Below are 18,872 nucleotides of genomic sequence, written 5' to 3' on the forward strand. Positions count from 1 at the left end.
TCGGCCGCCGGGCGGTCGGTGCCGGGAGGGAGGCCGGGAGGGAAGCGGGCGGCGCGCGGAAGGGGCCACCTGCGGGCGGGCTGCCTGTGTAGGGAGCCCTCTGCCCTTCACTCGTTCAGGCCTCACCGCAACCCGGGGCGCTGGGGGCCGTGATAGAGCCCTTAACCGAGGAAGAATTTTAAGTTTCTGAATGTTAGATACTCGAGGAAATACTGCTGATATACAGTTATACTGGAATTTCAACCAGGCGTCCTCAGCTATCAGGGCTGACTCCCGCTGTGTTCTGACAAACACTGGAACCGAAGGAGACGTTGAAATCGTTTTCCATAAATTGTGGGTAACTGAAAGAGTGGAGATAAAATGAGTTTTCATTTGGGGGCACGGGCGGCGGCTGAGGGATACCGGGAGCTCTACTGAAGCAAGCCTATTTCCAGCAGCACCCTGGCCCCAGATGGGACCTTTTCTTTATTCCCTGCCAGTAAAAACTGATAGAACCTAGGGAGGAGAAGGGGACGACAGAGGATGAGATGGTTGGATGGCATCACCGACTCAGTGGACATGAGTTTGAGTAAACTCCGGGAGTTGGTGAACAGGGAAGCCTGGCGTGCTGCAGTCCGTGGGGTCGCAGAGTCAGACACGACTGAACTGAATTGAAGGCACCCTTTGTAGCCCACTACTTGTTTTACCCGGTTGTTTAAAAATCAATTTGACAGAAATTGCGAAAAAGGATAGCTATCACAAGTGGACTATGGACTTCAGATTAAAGTATCACGATGTTAAATTTGACTGTGGTGACTGTACTGTTATATAAAAGAATATTATTTTCCTTAAATATACACTGAAGTCTTAACGAGTGAAGGAATGTGATGCATGCTATGCTGCGTGTGTGCGTGCTAAGTCACTTTAGTCGTCTGGTTCTTTGAGACCAGTATGGACTGTAGTCCCACAGGCTCCTCTGTCCATGAGATTCTCCAGGCAAGAATGAGGTGGGCTGTCATGCCTCCAGGGAATCTTCGGATCCACTGATCGATCCTGGGTCTCATGTCTTCTGCACTGGCAGGTGGGTTCTTTACCACTAGTGCCACCTGGGAAGCCCGGTGATGCATGCTGCTGCTGCTGCCAAGTCACTTCAGTCGTGTCCGATTCTGTGCAACCCCATAGACGGCAGCCCAACAAGCTCCCTCGTCCCTGGGATTCTCCAGGTAAGAACACTGGAGTGGGTTGCCATTTCCTTCTCCAATGCATGAAAGTGAAAAGTGAAAGCGAAGTCGCTCAGTCGTGTCCGACTTTTAGCGACCCCATGGACTGCAGCCTACCAGGCTCCTCCGCCCATGGGATTTTCCAGGCAAGAGTACTGGAGTGGGATGCATGCTACCTACTCTTAAATAGTTAGGAACTAACATGTGTGCACATATAAGGAGGTCTATACCAGCAAATTTGGAAAACTCAGCAGTGGCCACAGGACTGGAAAAAGTCAGTTTTCATTCCAAACCCAAAGAAAGGCAATGCCAAAGAATGCTCAAACTACCACACAATTGCACTCATCTCACATGATAGTAAAGTAATGCTCAAAATTCTCCAAGCCAGGCTTCAGCAATACGTGAACCATGAACTTCCAGATGTTCAAGCAGGTTTTAGAAAAGGCAGAGGAACCAGAGATCAAATTGCCAACATCTGCTGGATCATGGAAAAAGCAAGAGAGTTCCAGAAAAACATCTATTTCTGCTTTACTGACTATGCCAAAGCCTTTGGCTGTGTGGATCACAAGAAACTGTGGAAAATTCTGAAAGAGATGGGAATACCAGACCACCTGACCTGCCTCTTGAGAAACCTATATGCAGGTGAGGAGGCAACAGTTAGAACTGGACATGGAACAACAGACTGGTTCCAAATAGGGAAAGGAGTACGTCAAGGCTGTATATTGTCACCCTGCTCATTTAACTTATATGCAGAGTACATTATGAGAAACGCTGGGCTAGAGGAAGCACAAGCTGGAATCAAGACTTCTGGGAGAAACATCAATAACCTCAGATATGCAGATGACACCACCCTTATGGCAGAAAGTGAAGAACTAAAAAGCCTCTTGATGAAAGTCAAAGAGAGTGAAAGAGTTGGCGTAAAGCTCAACGTTCAGAAAACGAAGATCATGGCATCTGGTCCCATCACTTCATGGGAAATAGATGGGGAAACAGTGGAAACAGTGTCAGACTTTATTTTGGGGGGCTCCAAAATCACTGCAGATGGTGACTGCAGCCATGAAATTAAAAGATGCTTACTCCTTGAAGAAAAGTTACGACCAACCTAGATAGCATATTCAAAAGCAGAGACATTACTTTGCCAACAAAGGTCCGTCTAGTCAAGGCTATGGTTTTTCCAGTGGTCATGTATGGATGTGAGAGTTGGACTGTGAAGAAGGCTGAGCACCAAAGAATTGATGCTTTTGAACTGTGGTGTTGGAGAAGACTCTTGAGAGTCCCTTGGACTACAAGGAGATCCAACCAGTCCATTCTGAAGGAGATTATCCCTGGGATTTCTTTGGAAGGAATGATGCTGAAGCTGAAACTCCAGTACTTTGGCCACCTCATGCGAAGAGTTGACTCATTGGAAAAGACTCTGATGCTGGGAGGGATTGGGGGCAGGAGGAGAAGGGGATGACAGAGGATGAGATGGCTGGATGGCATCACTGACTCGATGGACGTGAGTCTGAGTGAACTCTGGGAGTTGGTGATGGACAGGGAGGCCTGGCCTGCTGCCATTCATGGGGTCACAAAGAGTTGGACATGACTGAGGGACTGAACTGAACTGAACTGACTGATTCATAGGAGTTTCTTTTACCATTGACTGGCTTATCTCCTTGCAGTCCAAGGGAATCTTGAGAGTCTTCTCCAACACCACAGTTCCAAAAGCATCAGTTTTTCTGTGCTCAACTTTATGGTCCAATTCTCACATCCATACATTTGACTACTGGAAAAACCATAGCTTTGACTAGATGAACCTTTGTTGGCAAAGTAATACTTAGGTCATAAAAGGCTCTGCATCTTCCTGCTGCTGCTGCTGCTGCCGCTTCAGTTGTGTCCAACTCTGTGCAACCCCATGGACGGCAGCCCACCAGGCTCCCCCGTCCCTGGGATTCTCCAGGCAAGAACACTGGAGTGGGTTGCCATTTCCTTCTCCAATGCATGAAAGTGAAAAGTGAAAGTGAAGTCACTCAGCTGTGTCCAACTCTTAGCGACCCCATGGACTGCAGCCTACCTGACTCCTCCATCCATGGGATTTTCCAGGCAAGAGTACTGGAGTGGGGTGCCATTGCCTTCTCCAATCTTCCTGCTAGCTCTTTTTCATTCACTCAGAACACAAGTTTAGTGGAAACCAGCTGCCATGTCATGAAGACACTTAAGCAGCCTGTAGGGACATCTGGTATCCAGGAACTGAGGCCCCCTATCAACAGATACGTGACTGAGTCATCTTGGAGCCATTCCTCCAGTCCTGATCAAGGCTTTGACTGACAGCAGCCCCTGCCAGTCAGTCCTAAAGGAAATCAACCCTTAATATCCATTAAAAGGAATGATGCTGAAGCTGAAGCTGCAGCTGCAATACCTTAGCCACCTGATGTGAAGAGCCGACTCACTGGAAAAGACCCTGATGCTGGGAAAGGTTGAGGACAGGAGAACGTGGTGGCAGAAGATGAGATGGCTGGATGGCATCACTGACTCAATGGACATGAGTCTGAGCAAACTCCAGGAGACTGTGAAGGACAGGGAAGCCTGGCATGCTGCAGTCCATGGGGTCACAAAGAGTCAGACAGGACTGAGTGACAGAACAATAAGAACCCCTGCCAGCATCCTGACTGACTTCAGGAAACCCTGAGCTAGGACCACCCAGCTTAGCCACTCCCAGTTTCCTGACTCTCAGAAACTGTAAGATAAAAAAGTACTTGTTTTAAGCCACTAAACCTTGGGGTGATTTGGTCCACTGCTATAGATAACTAATACACAGGGTAAAGGGAATGTGCGTTGTTGGTACTATTATTGCAACTTTTCTGTAAGCTTAAATTTGATTGAATTTTCCTTTCTATTTTAATAACTGACTAGAAATAGAAAGCAAATCAATTTCCATGGAAGGAAGAAGAAAGGCATTTTAGCTTGATTATTCAAGTTATGTGTTACTACAATAAGTAAACTCAACATTTGTTTTAAAATGTTCTCTTGTGGAAATTGACATGAAACTTTAGAGAAAGTAAGATGAGAAAGATTTCATAATTTAAATACCTAGAAGCTTGTTTTGGATGAATGAAGAAGCCTGGTAAGACCATGATTTGTGTGGTTACTCTTTATTAAAATCATCCTTCATCCAGCTGTACCAGTTTTATCATCCTAAGAACTGATTCAGTCATTCAAAAAATATTTGAGTACCTCTGTTTGTCACTCTTTTACTAGACACTGGAGATACATTGATGAATGACATGGTATTTATCTGCATAGAGCTTAATTATACTGGGGGACAGGCTATAAAACAAACACAAAAGGAAGATAATTTCAAATTGTAGTAAGTGCTGTTGTTAAAAAAAAAAAAGGTAATAAAATTTCACACACACTGAATGTCCAGAATGTCCCAGGCATTGTGCTAGAGGAGCTGCAATAGTCAACATGAGAGATGAGTCTTGTTCTACCAGACTTATTGTGAATATATAATTCTTGGGTCATGGTGATTTGGGTCATGAAGATTCAGACTTTACATTGAGAGGCTGACATGTCAGTTAGGGTTCTCTGGTGATAGTCAACAGTAACTAGCATTAGCTAACATATGCAAAAAGGAACGATTTGAAAGGATATTAAAGTTCCCAAAATTAATTGGAAAGTCAAGAATCAGACTTGAAAACAGGCAAAAACCTATGTTTGAAAGTTCCTTAGAACCTTTCATGAGAGAAATCCCTGGTAAAGAACAGCAACTGGCTGCAGCTAAATATTCCTAAAGAAACAAGACTGTGTTACAGAATCCAACCCCCTAAAGTGAAAGTGAAGTCAAAAAAGTGAAGTTAAGTGAAAGTGAAGTCACTCAGACTCTTTGCAACCCCATGGACTGTACAGTACCAGGCTCCTCTGTCCATGGGATTCTCTACGCAAGAATAGTGGAGTGGGTTGCAATTTCCTTCTCCAACCCTCTAAATGTGCCCTGTATTAAAGAAATTGCATTTTGTCATGTGAAAAGAAGAGGGCCTCCTTAACTATGAAACAGTCACCTTGCTTCTGTAGAATTACCTGTTCTTGCAGACTTAAGAAAATCCTGTTTCATCAAGAACGAAAAAAGCCACCAAAGCCCCACCCCATAAAAGCCTATTCTTAAAAAAAAAAAGAGAGAAAATGACAACTTTTCAGTTAATAGAAAATACTACCCTCTAGAAAATATGAAACAGAGGAAAAGTATGTATATCACTCCAATATGAATTAAATATCATTAAATAATCTTTCACATTGCAGATGTGAAAGAATTGAGTTAAAAATTCAATAGGAAGATGAGACTTGAGCAAACTCAGGCAATATACTGAAAAAATAAAATCATCCAAAGTGTGAAACCTAAATTACAGGGTTTCTAAAAACATGAAAGTAAGAAATATGGAGGAGAGGAATACAGTCAGCTATGAAGAAAAATAGATTAAAAAAGGATCAGAAAATGACATGGAAAAAATTACTTGGGCCTCCAGGAAAACAACCACAACAAACAAAAGCATTTTTTCCAAAGGCGGAAAAAAATCAAATGGTGCCAGACTTCTTGAAAATAACACCAAGCAACACAACAATGGAACATTTAAAAAAAACTCAAGGAAACATAGTGTAAGCCAAAGATCTTATAGTAGTCTAGGCTCTAGAAAGTTTAAACATGCTAGAACCTGAGGAATATTATACTTACAAGCCCTCCTTGAGTACTTAACTAGAAAAGCTTCATCCAGTTTCAAAGAGTTGATTTGGGAGCCTTAGGCTAAAGTATTGAAGAGTATTAAATGTACTTAAATATGTTTAAGTACATTAAATATATTTATAAAGTATATTAGTATACTATTGAATTTTATAACAAATACATAAACTAGGATGAGAAAATAGTGTGTAAATGTTTTATGTTCTAAAAATTTCAAATAGAAATAAGGCAACTAAGTAAATATGGGAAGATGGGAGAAAGGAGTAGAATAAGTTTGTTGGTTGTCACAAAGGCAATTAGATGGGAGTCAAAGTATATCATCTAAAACAGCAAAGGGTCTGCCCTGGTGGTCTGGTGGCTAAGTCTCCACCTTCCATTGCAGGGGGCTTGAGTTCCATCCCTGGCTGGGGAACTAAGATCTCACATGTTCTGTGGTGTGGCCAAAAAAATAAATACATAGGATGACAAACAATAGTAGAGGCTTGGAAAAGCAAAAAGGGGTCTTTTACAGCATTACATAAAATGTTATCAGTATAAATGTAAACCATTAGAACATAAAAACCTTTTATGTTCTAAAGATAAAAAGAAATTTTAAAAGCAAGGAACACTCCACATAGTGAAAGAAACACAGTAAATACAGAAATATATACATTCATTTATTTTTTAAAAGAAACATAGGAAAGATAAACTAGCAACCAATGAAAATAATTACCTATAAGAGGTGGCTAGGAATGGAGTAGACGCATAGGCATGACAGCTAGGTTACTCTGAGTGTACTTTTTACATAATTTAACTTTGAGCCATGTAAATGCTTCACATTCAAAAACCATAAAAATTTGAAACAAATACAAAACTGAATACAAACAAAAATAAATGAAATTAGTTATATCACATTGATAACATAACTATGTAGAGAAAAGAGTAATTTCCATTAACTTTTGAACACTGTACTCTGACTACACTTTCTTAGTGGGCTATTATTCTAAGGACAGAGAACTGCAGAGATCTTAAATTTTATTTTGTATGTTTACCATTAGTAATACTGATATTGTAGTGCTGAAACATAAGCTATAAGTAAAGCATATAAGCAATTATGGGCTTCCCTGGTAGCTCAGCCGGTAAAGAATCTGTCTGCAATGCAGGGGACCCTGGTTCAATTCCTGGGTTGAAAACTCCCCTGGTGAAGGGAATGGCTACCCATTCCAGTATTCCTGCCTGGAGAATCCCATGAACAGAGGAACCCGAATGTCTATAGTCCATGGGGTCACAAAGAGTCGGACACAACTGAGTAACTAAGCACAGCATACAGCACAAGGAAATACATTTTTACTCAAAACCATTATTTGCACTGCAAGAGAAAAGAGAGGAAAATATAAAATAATAAAAAAGCCTGTAATGCTTAATTGTAAACATCAATTTGAATTTATGAATTCTTAAAAGTGTTATTTCCTAGCTATGCCCACTGAAATATGGCCCAGAAGCAAATGGGAGTTAAAATTTCATTTCCCCCGAAAAGGAATAGATATTCCCTAGGTTGGGAACATGACGAGTATGAGGCACGTCTGGGACATGTTATACCTGAAGAAAGGAAGAATTCAAAGACTAATGCGGTCAAGTCTAAAAGATACAGAAGCTAGTTTACAGTGACTTACACTGGCTACTGGCTCACAATAGGAACATCAAAAAGAACTATGATGTAACTGACTATAATACATTGAAGAACAAAAACATTGATTCTTGAAAAAAAGAGAGAGGACTTTGGGAAAAAGGAAGGAGGGAAAATAGTCTTTTTAAAATAGAGAACAAACTAATAAATGTAAAAGAAAATTAGAGAACTAAAAATTTTAAACCATCATTTTGCACCTCAATGTGATAAATGATTCAATTAAGATCATCAGTTGATGCTAGAGACATTAAATAAAAGGCTGTTAGAAAAAAGAACATTCTCATGGTGCCAAAATATTACCATAAAGAATACTATTACTAAAGGGAGAAAAATGACCTTTACAATGGAAAGATCTGTTAGTCATAATCTTAACTGAACAATTATCATCAATAATGAGACAATCCAGAATTGCTTGTCTTCTGATATGATACAATATAAAACCTATAAGATAATCCATGAAATGCTCTTTCAAAAAACATTTAACCTGAATTTAATCAAACCTATAGACTTCCAGTTCAAAGGAAATGCAAATAAAGAAAACAAATCAAGTATATAGACAGATGAAGGATAATGTCAAGTAATAGATTATTCAAAAAGTCACGACAGGGGAAAAAAAGCTATCAGGGTATGAGGAAGTCTCTTCCAGGCTAAAAGAGACAATCAAATAGAAAGTATGAACCTTAATTGAATAGATCACAAGAAAAACCCTATAAAAGTTCATTTTTGAGACAATTGGAAATATCTGAGTATGAATATAGATGGTACAATCAATTTAATATTTCTTAAGTGTGACAATGGGATTGAATTTAATTAGAAAAAATGTCCTTATTTTAGGAGTAAAGTGTCCTGATAATGCTAGTATGCAAAATGTTAATAATTGTTGAGTTCAGGTGGAAGGCAAATGGGCATACCATGATTTCAACTTTTATATACTCAAACATTATTTTTTAATGAGAAGTGGAGGAAAATTTCAGAGAAGGCAATGGCACCCCATTCCAGTACTCTTGCCTGGCAAATTCCATGGACGGAAGAGCCTGGTAGGCTGCAGTCCATGGGCTCACTAGGAGTGGGCTCACTAGGAGTCGGACACGACTGAGCGACTTCACTTTCACTTTCACGCGTTGGAGAAGGAAATGGCAACCCACTCCAGTGTTCTTGCCTGGAGAATCCCAGGGACAGGGGAGCCTGATGGGCTTCCGTCTATGGGGTCGCATAGAGTCGGCCACTACTGAATCGACTTAGCAGCAGCAGCAGAATGAAAATTTAAATAGGAAAAAAAAAAAGGTCTTTAACAATGCTTAGTTTGTGAGTGCCTAAAGATAACCCAGGGCTTCACTGGTGGCTCAGATGGTAAAGAATTTGCCTGCAATGCAGGATACCGGGGTTCAAAACCTAGTGGAGGTGATGGAATTCCAGTTGAGCTATTTAAAATCCTAAAACATGATGCTGTGAAAGTGCTGCACTCAGTATGTCAGCAAATTTAGAAAATAGCAGTGACCACAGGACTGGAAAAGGTCAGTTTTCATGCCAATCCCAAAGAAACACAATGCCAAAGAATGCTCAACTACCGTACATTTGCACTCATTTCACATGCTAAAAGGTTATACTCAAAATCCTTCAAGTTAGGATTCAGCAGTATGTGAAGTAAGAACTTTCAGATGTACAAGTTAGCTTTAGAAAAGGCAGAGAAACGAGATATCAAATTGCCAACATCCACTGGATCAGAGAAAGCAAGGAAATTCCACAAAAACTTCTGCTTCACTGACTAGTGACAGCCTGAAAGCCTTTGACTGTGGATCACAACAAATTGTGGAAAATTCCTAAAGAGATGGGAATACCAGACCACCTTATCTGCCTCCTGGGAAGCCTGTATGCTAGTTAAGAAGCAACAGTTAGAACCTTATATGGAACAACAGACTGGTTCAAAATTGGGAAAGGAGTAAGACAAGGCTGTATATTGTCACCCTACTTATTTAACTTATATGCAGAGTACATCGTGTGAAATGCTGTGCTGGATGAATCACAAACTGGAATCAAGATTGCCCAGAGAAATATCAACAACCTCAAATACGCAGTTGATACCACTCTAATGACAGAGGGGCTTCCCTGGTTAGAGTCTGCCTGGAACTCGGGAGACCCGGGTTTGATCCTTGGGTCGGGAAGATTCCCCTGGGGAAGGAAATGGCAACCCACTCCAGTACTCTTGCCTGGAGAATCCCATGGACGGAGGAGCCTGGTAGGCTACAGTCCATGGGGTCGCAAAGAGTCGGTCATGACTGAGCAACTTCACTTCACTTTAACGACAGAAAGCAAAGAGAAACTAAAGAGCCTCTTGATGAAAGTGAAAGAGGAGAGTGAAAAAGCTGTATTAAAACTCAACATTCAAAAAACTAAGATCATGGCATCTGGTCCCATCACTTCATGGCAAATAAAAGGTGAAAAGTGGAAGCAGTGACAGATTTTACTTTCTTGGGCTCCAAAATCACTGTGGCTGGTGATGCAGCCATGAAATTAAAATTTGCTTGCTCTTTTGAAGAAAAGCTATGACAAACCTAGACAGCATATTAAAAAGCAGAGACATCACTTTTCTGACAAAAGCCTGTATAGTCAAAGCTATGGTTTTTCCAGTAGTCATGTATGGATGTGAGAGTTGGACCATAAAGAAGGCTGAGTGCCAAAGAATTGATGCTTTTGAACTGTGGTGCTAGAGAAGACTCTTGAGAGTCCCTTGGACAGAAAGGAGATCAAACTAGTCAATTCTAAAGGAAATCAACCATGAATATTCACTGGAAGGACTGATGCTGAAACTTCTATACTTTGGCCACCTGATGCCAAGAGCCAACTCATTGGAAAAGACCCTGATGCTGGGAAAAGTGAAGTCGCTCAGTCATGTCTGACTCTTTGTGACCCAATACTGGGAAAGACTGAAGGCAAAAGAAGAGAGTGGCAGAGGATGAGATGGTTAGATAGCATCAGCATCACTGACTCAATGGACATGAATTTGAGCAAACTCCAGGAGATGGTGAAGGACAGGGAAGCCTGGTGCACTGTAGTCCACCAGGCTGCAGAGTTGGACATGACTTAGTAGTGACTGATGAACAACAAAAAGGTAATGGATACAAAGTAATGGAAATTTGGGGCATTGTGTGTGTGTGTATATATATATATATATATAGAGAGAGAGAGAGAGAGAGAGAGAGAGAGTTGTTGTTTAGTCAGTAAGTTATGTCCAACTCTTTTGCGACCCCATGGACTGCAGCCTACTAGGCTCTTCTGTCCATGGGATTCTTCAGGCAAGTATACTGGAGTGGGTTGCCATTGCTCTCTCCAGGAGATTTTCCCAACCCAGGGATCGGACCTGCTTCTCCTGCATTGACAGGCAGATTCTTAGGGAAGACTATAAAACATCCAAAGCAAGCTTGAGACTTAAAATTTTAGAATTCATAGCAGTATTTTAAAAGTCATAAAATGAAGCATAAACTCACTTGATTTTCTGTAATCCTATCATCACCCAAGAAACATTACTGTTGTTATAATATTTAAAATGTATTGAAGCACCTTGCATATATTAGAAAAAAGCGCTTAGTGTAATTTTTAATGGCTGTATTTACTATCCAAGCAGAATAAAGTAAAATGAAACATAATAAAACTTCAGCCTAAGGAGAAAACTTAAATCCCCAATTATTAGAAATTGTGTTTTTTTATATACAATGTCTTTTAAGAAACAGCAAACACATAAACCCACATCCACAGATTTTGTTTAAAATATATAAGTAAAGTCTGATTTAACACATTTAATTAAACCTTTTAATACTCTATGTTTAAAATATATCTTAACAAGAGTGCATTTTCAGATTACCCCAAAACACTGTAACAGCATTCATTATTCTTTTAAATCCTTAGTGAGTTTAATTTAAAAAAAAAGATGAAAGTGTATATCTCAGGTAAACTATTTTCAAAGGAATATCATTACTGTTCATTTTAAAGAAGTTATTTTAACATATCAGAGACCCTAAATAAGTAAACAGAAATAAATGCAAAAATGAAAAAACCTGGTTAGATCTAATGAGGTTTGATACTTAACACCAGTAAAGGATGACTGGAAATGTGGAGCTATCAGTTAACAGTGAAGGTCTATTATGAGCCATCCTAGCAATTGATACCAATTTTATTCTATGAACTCCTCCTCAGAGTAGTGATGCCTAATGGTAATTTAAAATTAGCTCAGGAAACACCCTTCTAGTTGCTAGATGGGATGCTGTTCAATTCAATTGCCAAAAAAGCTAATTAGATCTTAAAAATAAATATATAAATAAAATTAGCTCAAAACTGTACATAAATATACAGCATAGGTTAAAATTTACAAATTTTTAAATTTGTCTTTTAATTATCCCAACATTTAATAAAATTGTCATTAAACATCAGAACTGAAAACTAAATAAAAAATACAAGTGCTACTTAGTACTGTATCTGATTGTTTTTCTACCCTTTAGTCGTATGTTCAGAAGCATCTGACAAAATTTCTGAAATTAAAAATGACAATGTGTGTAAGTCTTTATGGGCTTCGCTGGTGGAGCTCATGGTAAAGAACCCACCTACCACTGCAGATGTAAGAGACACAGGTTCGATCGCTAGGTTGGGAGGAATGCTTGGAGGAGGGCATGGCAACCCACTCCAGTATTCTTGCCTGGAGAATCTCACGAACAGAGGAGCCTGGTAAGCTACAGTCCACAGGGTTGCAAGAGTCGGACATGACTGAAGAGACTTAGCATGCAGCATGCACAATCTCTATAAACAATTGTCATTGCTTGTGTCATTCTCATCAATTCAGAAAAATGTATATTAGTGATGAATGGTAAGGAATCTGGTCTTACCCCAAAAAAGTTCTGGCCTACATCCTCAGGAGGTCCCAGTAGGAGAAGTGTCTTTATTATTCATGTTGGGCTCCTCAAATTACATAAGCTAATTTATGCTAACATGAGACTCTGGTATCTGAGGTCTGCTAGTTCTCCAGGGAGGATCAGGGCTGGAGAGTGAGTTCAACTATGTGATCAAAGAATCAATCAAGCATGCCAAATAATAAAACTTTGGTAAAAATATGAAAACCAAAGCATGGGTGAATTTTCCCAGTTGGCAGTACTCTGCATGGAGTATCACAGATTTTAGCTTGGAGTATATACACAACATTGTCCAAGGCTTCACCAGGAATGGACAACTGGAAAGGATGACTAGAATTTAGACCCCTCCTTATCCTGTCCAGTGTTCTCTTCCTTTGTCTGGTTCTAATTTGTATCCTTTCTCTGGAATAACTATGATGGTGAATATAATAGCTTTCAGTGAGTTCTGTCTTTCCAGTGAATTATTGGACCTAGGTGAATTTGGGAAACCTCTGAATTTATAGTCACCAAGATGCTCTACAATAGTAGAATTTCAAATCTTCGGGATTTGAGGTCAGTTTATTTCCTCTGATATTTTCTCTTCTAGAATGTGTAGGTAATCAATCCTGCTTTGGAAAAAATTCTCTTTAAGAACAATAAAGACAATTATGATTACTAATACTGGTCACTATCTGAATCTGCCGAATAGCAGTGGTATCTATAAGATTTAGATTATGAAACATATTTGCATAGCATAGGATTCAAGAATTTTGATATACTTTCAATAGAAGTATTCCAATACAAATATAAAGATTTTCAGTTGGTGCTTCTCATGTAGTTAGAACTCCACACTTCCATTGCAGGAGGCATAGGTTTGATCCCTGGTTGGGGAACTAAGATCCTGCAAGCCATGCAACACAGCCAAAAAAATAAATTATGAAGAAAACATATACCAATTACTGTAATCTCTTAATTTTGACGCTATCAAAAGAGATAATTTGTTTAAAGCAAAAAGTTTTAGACTGTTATAATCATACAGGTAGAGAAATTCTAACTAGTTTAAATAAGATCCAGTCTTTCACGCTAGAGCAAAGTAAAAAGGAAGAGCACAGTAAAAAGGAAGGTAACCAGAGAGGTAGGAAAGGCCTCAGGGAGTCATTTTTGATATATGGAAAGACTAATTCATGGTTAAGTCAGACACAGGTGAATAGGAAAACAAGGAAATATAGCAAAAAATTTACATAGTTATGAAAATAATCTATTTTCAGAAATCTAGAGAATAGAAAATAACTGGATACCAAAAAATGACAAAGAGAAATTTATCAATTAAAAAGCCATTTAAACAAAAGACCAATTTATACATTCTTTTGAATTATGTCCATAAAAGATTTAAATATACAAATCACAACCCCAAACCCAAAAGAATCTTTTTAAACAAATGAAATACATATAATGACAAATTCGGAATCCAAGTCATTTAAAAAATATTTTAAAAATCACAGTAAATTATATCTTATAATAAGAAAAAAATCAAAATGAGAGTTATATACAATTGTTAAAGTTTCAAAAGTTCAATGATGGAGCAATGGTACCATAATTTCTTTAAATAAATTCTATTTTCTAATATTTATACAATATACCTATTTCAATATTCTGTTAGATAATGAATTTAAATAGCAAATGTTGAAACAATGAAAACATTGAATTATAGTTATTCTTCAAACATCCTAATTTTGCCTATGTGTCCAAAATTGTGAATTACAGTAATATCCTCAAGAAAAGCCAGGTATTTGGTAAAGCAAGGCACACAGGACCAGATTTTGATAAAGGTGCTTTTCCTTTGGCCCTATAAGTACTTTAAATATGCTACATATCTGGGAGATTCTTAAGATGACTTTCAATATAGCATAAATAACTTTTATAAACTTTTTATCATGTAGAGCATACATTCACATGTAATTAATTATAACAATGAATGCGTAAATACAATGAGTGATGCTAAACCCTGTTTTTAAATACAAAACTCAGATGAGTGACTATACAATGACAATGTTAAAGTTTAATAATCTGATATGTAGGAAAAGTTTATCAGTTCTTACAAATAGTCTTATTATACTAGGTCTACTAAGCACAAAGTCTATTAGTTTCCACTCAGATTCTGTCTCCTTGGAATATAGATTAAATCTCAAATCACCTTTCCTTCTATGAAACTGTGACATTCAATATAAATAGATGTAAACATTCAAGTTTTGCATGTCTAAACTACATTTTCCACTGTAAAAGTAGTCTACGACCTCTCTAAAAATCACTTATTAAAGAATTGGTAATATTACTGTGTTGATTACATCTATATATTGCATTTCAAGCTTTTCTTCCAAAATACCATAGTTTTAAAGTTTTATAGAACTATCAACTGGCACTCTTCTCCCATGCATTAGCACGTTTCTTTAAAATGAACAAAGTTGTTGACAGATAAATGTAAACTTTAAAAAGTATAAGAATTTAAATAATCAAGGAATCATCATTATAGAAGGTTGACATGATAAGGCTTTTGGAAGTCATCAAAACACACACCACACACAGAAGAAAATGGCATTATGTGTACATATGACGTGATCTAGGAAACGGGTCCACTGTTTCAAATATGGTTATTTCTTTATGAATCAAAAACTATAGACTATACAACCAATTCTCTATTCCAACCTACTAGAAAAGCAAAATATAAATTATGCTTGTCTAATAAAAGTTTGCTTTGAGAATATACTTTAGACTATTTTGCCCATTCTCCAAACTCTTGACTACATTTTATAAACTTTGGAGGGAATCTTGAAAATTGTGTTATTTTGGGGTACCTGAAAATATATTTCCACTATAACTAACATGTCTGATGTCCAATAATTTGCTTGTATCATTTTTTGAAGTGTTAAAATGGGGAGAGACTAAACTTGAATTCACAATTAATGATGAATGCATACCAGATTAATACATAAGTACCCAACACTTCAGTGTAAGCTGAACATAAATCTTTATATTTAGTCTTGAATTCTCTGCATTACAGGTTTTAGATTTCTCTTAGCATTAAGTAGTAAATGTAAATGTGAATGTTGTCAGAGTCTAAAAACACCATTCTCAAATTGTAGTAAAGTTATTTAATAAATACTCTAAAAAGTAGTCACTGAAAAATGTAAGTCAGAGTTCCAGAAAGTTTGCTTGGTACCATTTTGGAATTACCAGCAAATTAATGTAAAAATACTTTGTAATTTTAAGCATTTTAAAAAACTCTATATGGAATATATTAGGCCTGTGTCTTGTTGAGACTAGGTTTGTCTCAGCAAAGTAACACAGCCAGTCCTAATTAGCCGAGACTAGCCAACAGATTGTAACATAGTATTTTCAGCCAAATTTAAACAAAATTCATTAGAATTATATAAAAATATTTATTTTTTACAGTTTTTATACAATTAGAACAAGAGACTTTTTAAAAATACATAATGCATGAAGGAAAAAATAAAGTATAATACTTCTATACACAATAGGTAATTCTGTCTCTAGTCAACAATAAATTAAACCCCTATTTCAATTTTAGAAAGTAATTGTGCCCACCAATTCATTTGATCATTTCTGCTATATTTTCTCTCCCTGAACCATAACTCATGTAATTTGCAATCTCAACTCCAGTGCTAATCAAATGGAAAAGAAATGGAAAATAAACCACTACTATAAAGCAAAGTTGTGGCTCTTTCTTGGCAGCTTTTGTAAGGTCACAAAAAGGGAATTCAGAATTTGGTTGCCTCTCTGACATTTGATCAGAACATTCCTAGGAATGGTGGGTTTATGAGAGGCCTAGAAAGTTCTTCTGAACACTCTGAATTTATAGTTATAGTGCCATTTAAAGTATATCATGGCAATCTGGAATGTCTAAGTCATTCTGGTCTCAATTTATTCATGTCTATACTATTATATATTTGGTTGTTTTGTCATCAGTTATAGATCAGTGAATAAAATGGTCATCTAAAAATGCTCTAGTTGTGTAGAGTATATGCTTTGATAGTTTAAAATTCTCCAAATGGAGACATTAGACAATAATTATTATTTTAAATTATTAAATGAGTATTTAACCCCTTTAAATTACATTTTAAAACTTTAATGGAAATTAACACAGAGAGAAATTTATTTTAAAGTAATAGTAAGGATTTATCCAATTTACAGAAAAGAAATACAATTAAGAGATAAAGAACAAAACTCCATTAATGTAAAAGTCACTGGCTACTATCTAGCACAGGAACAAATGGATTGCATTCAGCAGTTTCAAAGCACTAAAAAGATCTTAAAGTTTAGATGGACAAAACAGATGTGTATATTTCTTTATATTAAATTTAAGTATGAATTTTTTTCTCTGACAGATCAGACCCAGAAAGTTACTTTATCAACTTTTATGCATTTGAACATTTGCAACATATAGCAATCCTTTGTTTAGTAATCTTCTGTATAAATATAAAAATCTGAGATATGTGAAAATGGTTTTCAAATCATACTATTTCTTCACAGCTTTATAGATAATTATAATGTTCAAACTTTGAATATCCATGTTATTTGATATATCTGTACAGAAAGAATAAGATAAAAAACATTTAATAAAATTAAATATATATGATTTGCAAAATTGTTGTCTGACACTTGCTGTGTGCTGTTTCAAAGAGTGCATAGGATATTTCTGCAGCAATCAAAAACATAATATCTTTTAAAAAACTCAAATTTTAAATTTCCTCTAGTAATTATTCTAATCCCTGGAAATGTTCAAGTTTTGATTTTTAGATGCAATAGGCATTTTGTTACATATATGTATATTTTATCCTTAAACTTTTATATTTTCAAACCATTTGAACATTATGATCAGATTCAGCATGATGATTTTCTCTTAGAATCTGTAGAAGTCCTCTGTGCAGCATTAATGTTGAGATTCCCAGTGCACCACTGTGAAAAACCAGGTAAGTTACCACTATGCTTTAGTGGGATTTCCTGCAGGTTTGGGATCATAACCATATAGGAAAGTAGCTGTTATTACAAGGATGGCTCCAAGGAAAAAGACACTAAATAGATGAAGAAAAAATGAAGAAGAGAAAATCAGATTAAAAACAACACAAATTATATTTCTTTACTATAAAACACAAATATAATTTGGGAAAAAATGCTCCAGTAACATGGCTAACAAATACTAAGTGGCTACTAGGTTCCAGATATTCAGCTGGGTGTTTTACATGCATTATCTCATTTAGTTCTCAAACAACTTTATGAAGAAGGACTAGCATTGCCCTCATTTGTTAATATAAGAAGAAACAGGTTTAGAGAATTTAAATAATTGTCTTAAAGTCCCACAGCTTGAAGCAGAAAATGGGATTCAAACTTGGGTATGTCTGACTCTAGAGCCAAACCTGCACTTCCATCCACTGTGCTATATATACTGTAGTCTCCCAAAATAAGTATGTATAAAATGTTGTGTTTCATCTTTTTTTAAAACCTTTTTTAAAAACTGTAGTTAATTTATAATGTTTTGTTAGTTTGGGGTATACAGCAGTTATTCCGTTAGACATGTATGTGTATATAAAGTATTTCATTTTAGTATGCTTTTTGCCTATAATACATTGAAGACTAACAGATTTCAATTTTTTAACAAAATTTGAAAATATGCAGGGAAAACTGCACTCTTTTCAAACCAAAGTAAAGTTCAGTTTAAAGTCAAAGGTATTAATAAATAAAACTCAGGACTAATTTTTACAGTAGTAGTGTTAGTTGCTCATTCATGTCTGACCATTTGCAACCCCACAGACTGAAGCCCACCAGGCTCCTCTGTCCATGGTATTCTCCAGGCAAGAATACTGGAGTGGACTGCCATTCCCTTCTCTGGAGGATCTTCCCAACTCAGGGACTGAACCCGGGTCTCCTGCATTGCAAGCAGATTCTTTACTATCTGAGCTACAGGGAAGATCAGTTTTTATAGGATGCTTTAAAAAAGGAAATTAGATTAAGTGCAAGAAGACTTGTTTTTTTCTTCATCTATCCACATATATATAATATACCTTATTATAAACTAGAAATGAATAGAAACTGGTACTGGAACTTAAACTGAATATAAACTAGAATATCAATCTTAACTTTTAACGTGTATATTCTTTGAAGTGCTGTTACAGGGATATGAATTAGTCTTGTTTTTAAAGTTTTATTAACAGTTATGATTTAAAGGCCCTTCATAATACAGTCCTTGCAGTCTTATCTCCCACACTCCACCCAACCCCCTCCAGGGAACACAACATGCCTTTCGGGACACTGTCTTTGTAGATGTTATTCCTCTGCCTGCAATGTCCCTCCCAAGAAAACTGCTTATTGATAACAACTCAGGTCTAAAGTCTCTAAGACTA

General features: G+C 37.1%; 1 protein-coding gene and 1 long non-coding RNA gene across 4 annotated transcripts in view; one reads left to right on the top strand and one right to left on the bottom strand.

The window, feature by feature from the left end:
* The first annotated feature begins 11 nt into the window (after positions 1-11).
* Positions 12-18,872, top strand: part of LOC138987223 (uncharacterized) — a 41,947-nt gene continuing 23,086 nt past the window's right edge. Inside the window, exons 1-2 of the long non-coding RNA XR_011463658.1 lie at positions 12-333; positions 1,061-1,202. This is a non-coding gene — a long non-coding RNA (uncharacterized lncRNA). The remainder of the gene's footprint in view (positions 334-1,060; positions 1,203-18,872) is intronic.
* SLC35A3 (solute carrier family 35 member A3) overlaps positions 10,833-18,872 on the bottom strand; it is a 47,776-nt gene continuing 39,736 nt past the window's right edge. For 2 of the 3 annotated variants that reach the window (XM_005906512.3, XM_070367613.1), the window contains exon 8: positions 10,833-17,546. In XM_005906512.3, coding sequence (XP_005906574.1) covers positions 17,456-17,546 — 91 coding nt within the window. In that variant the 3' untranslated portion in view covers positions 10,833-17,455. The remainder of the gene's footprint in view (positions 17,547-18,872) is intronic. The other variant, XM_070367612.1, reaches the window with a different exon arrangement.

Source organism: Bos mutus, chromosome 3 (genome assembly GCF_027580195.1).
Source record: "Bos mutus isolate GX-2022 chromosome 3, NWIPB_WYAK_1.1, whole genome shotgun sequence".
Taxonomy (NCBI): Eukaryota; Metazoa; Chordata; class Mammalia; order Artiodactyla; family Bovidae; genus Bos; species Bos mutus.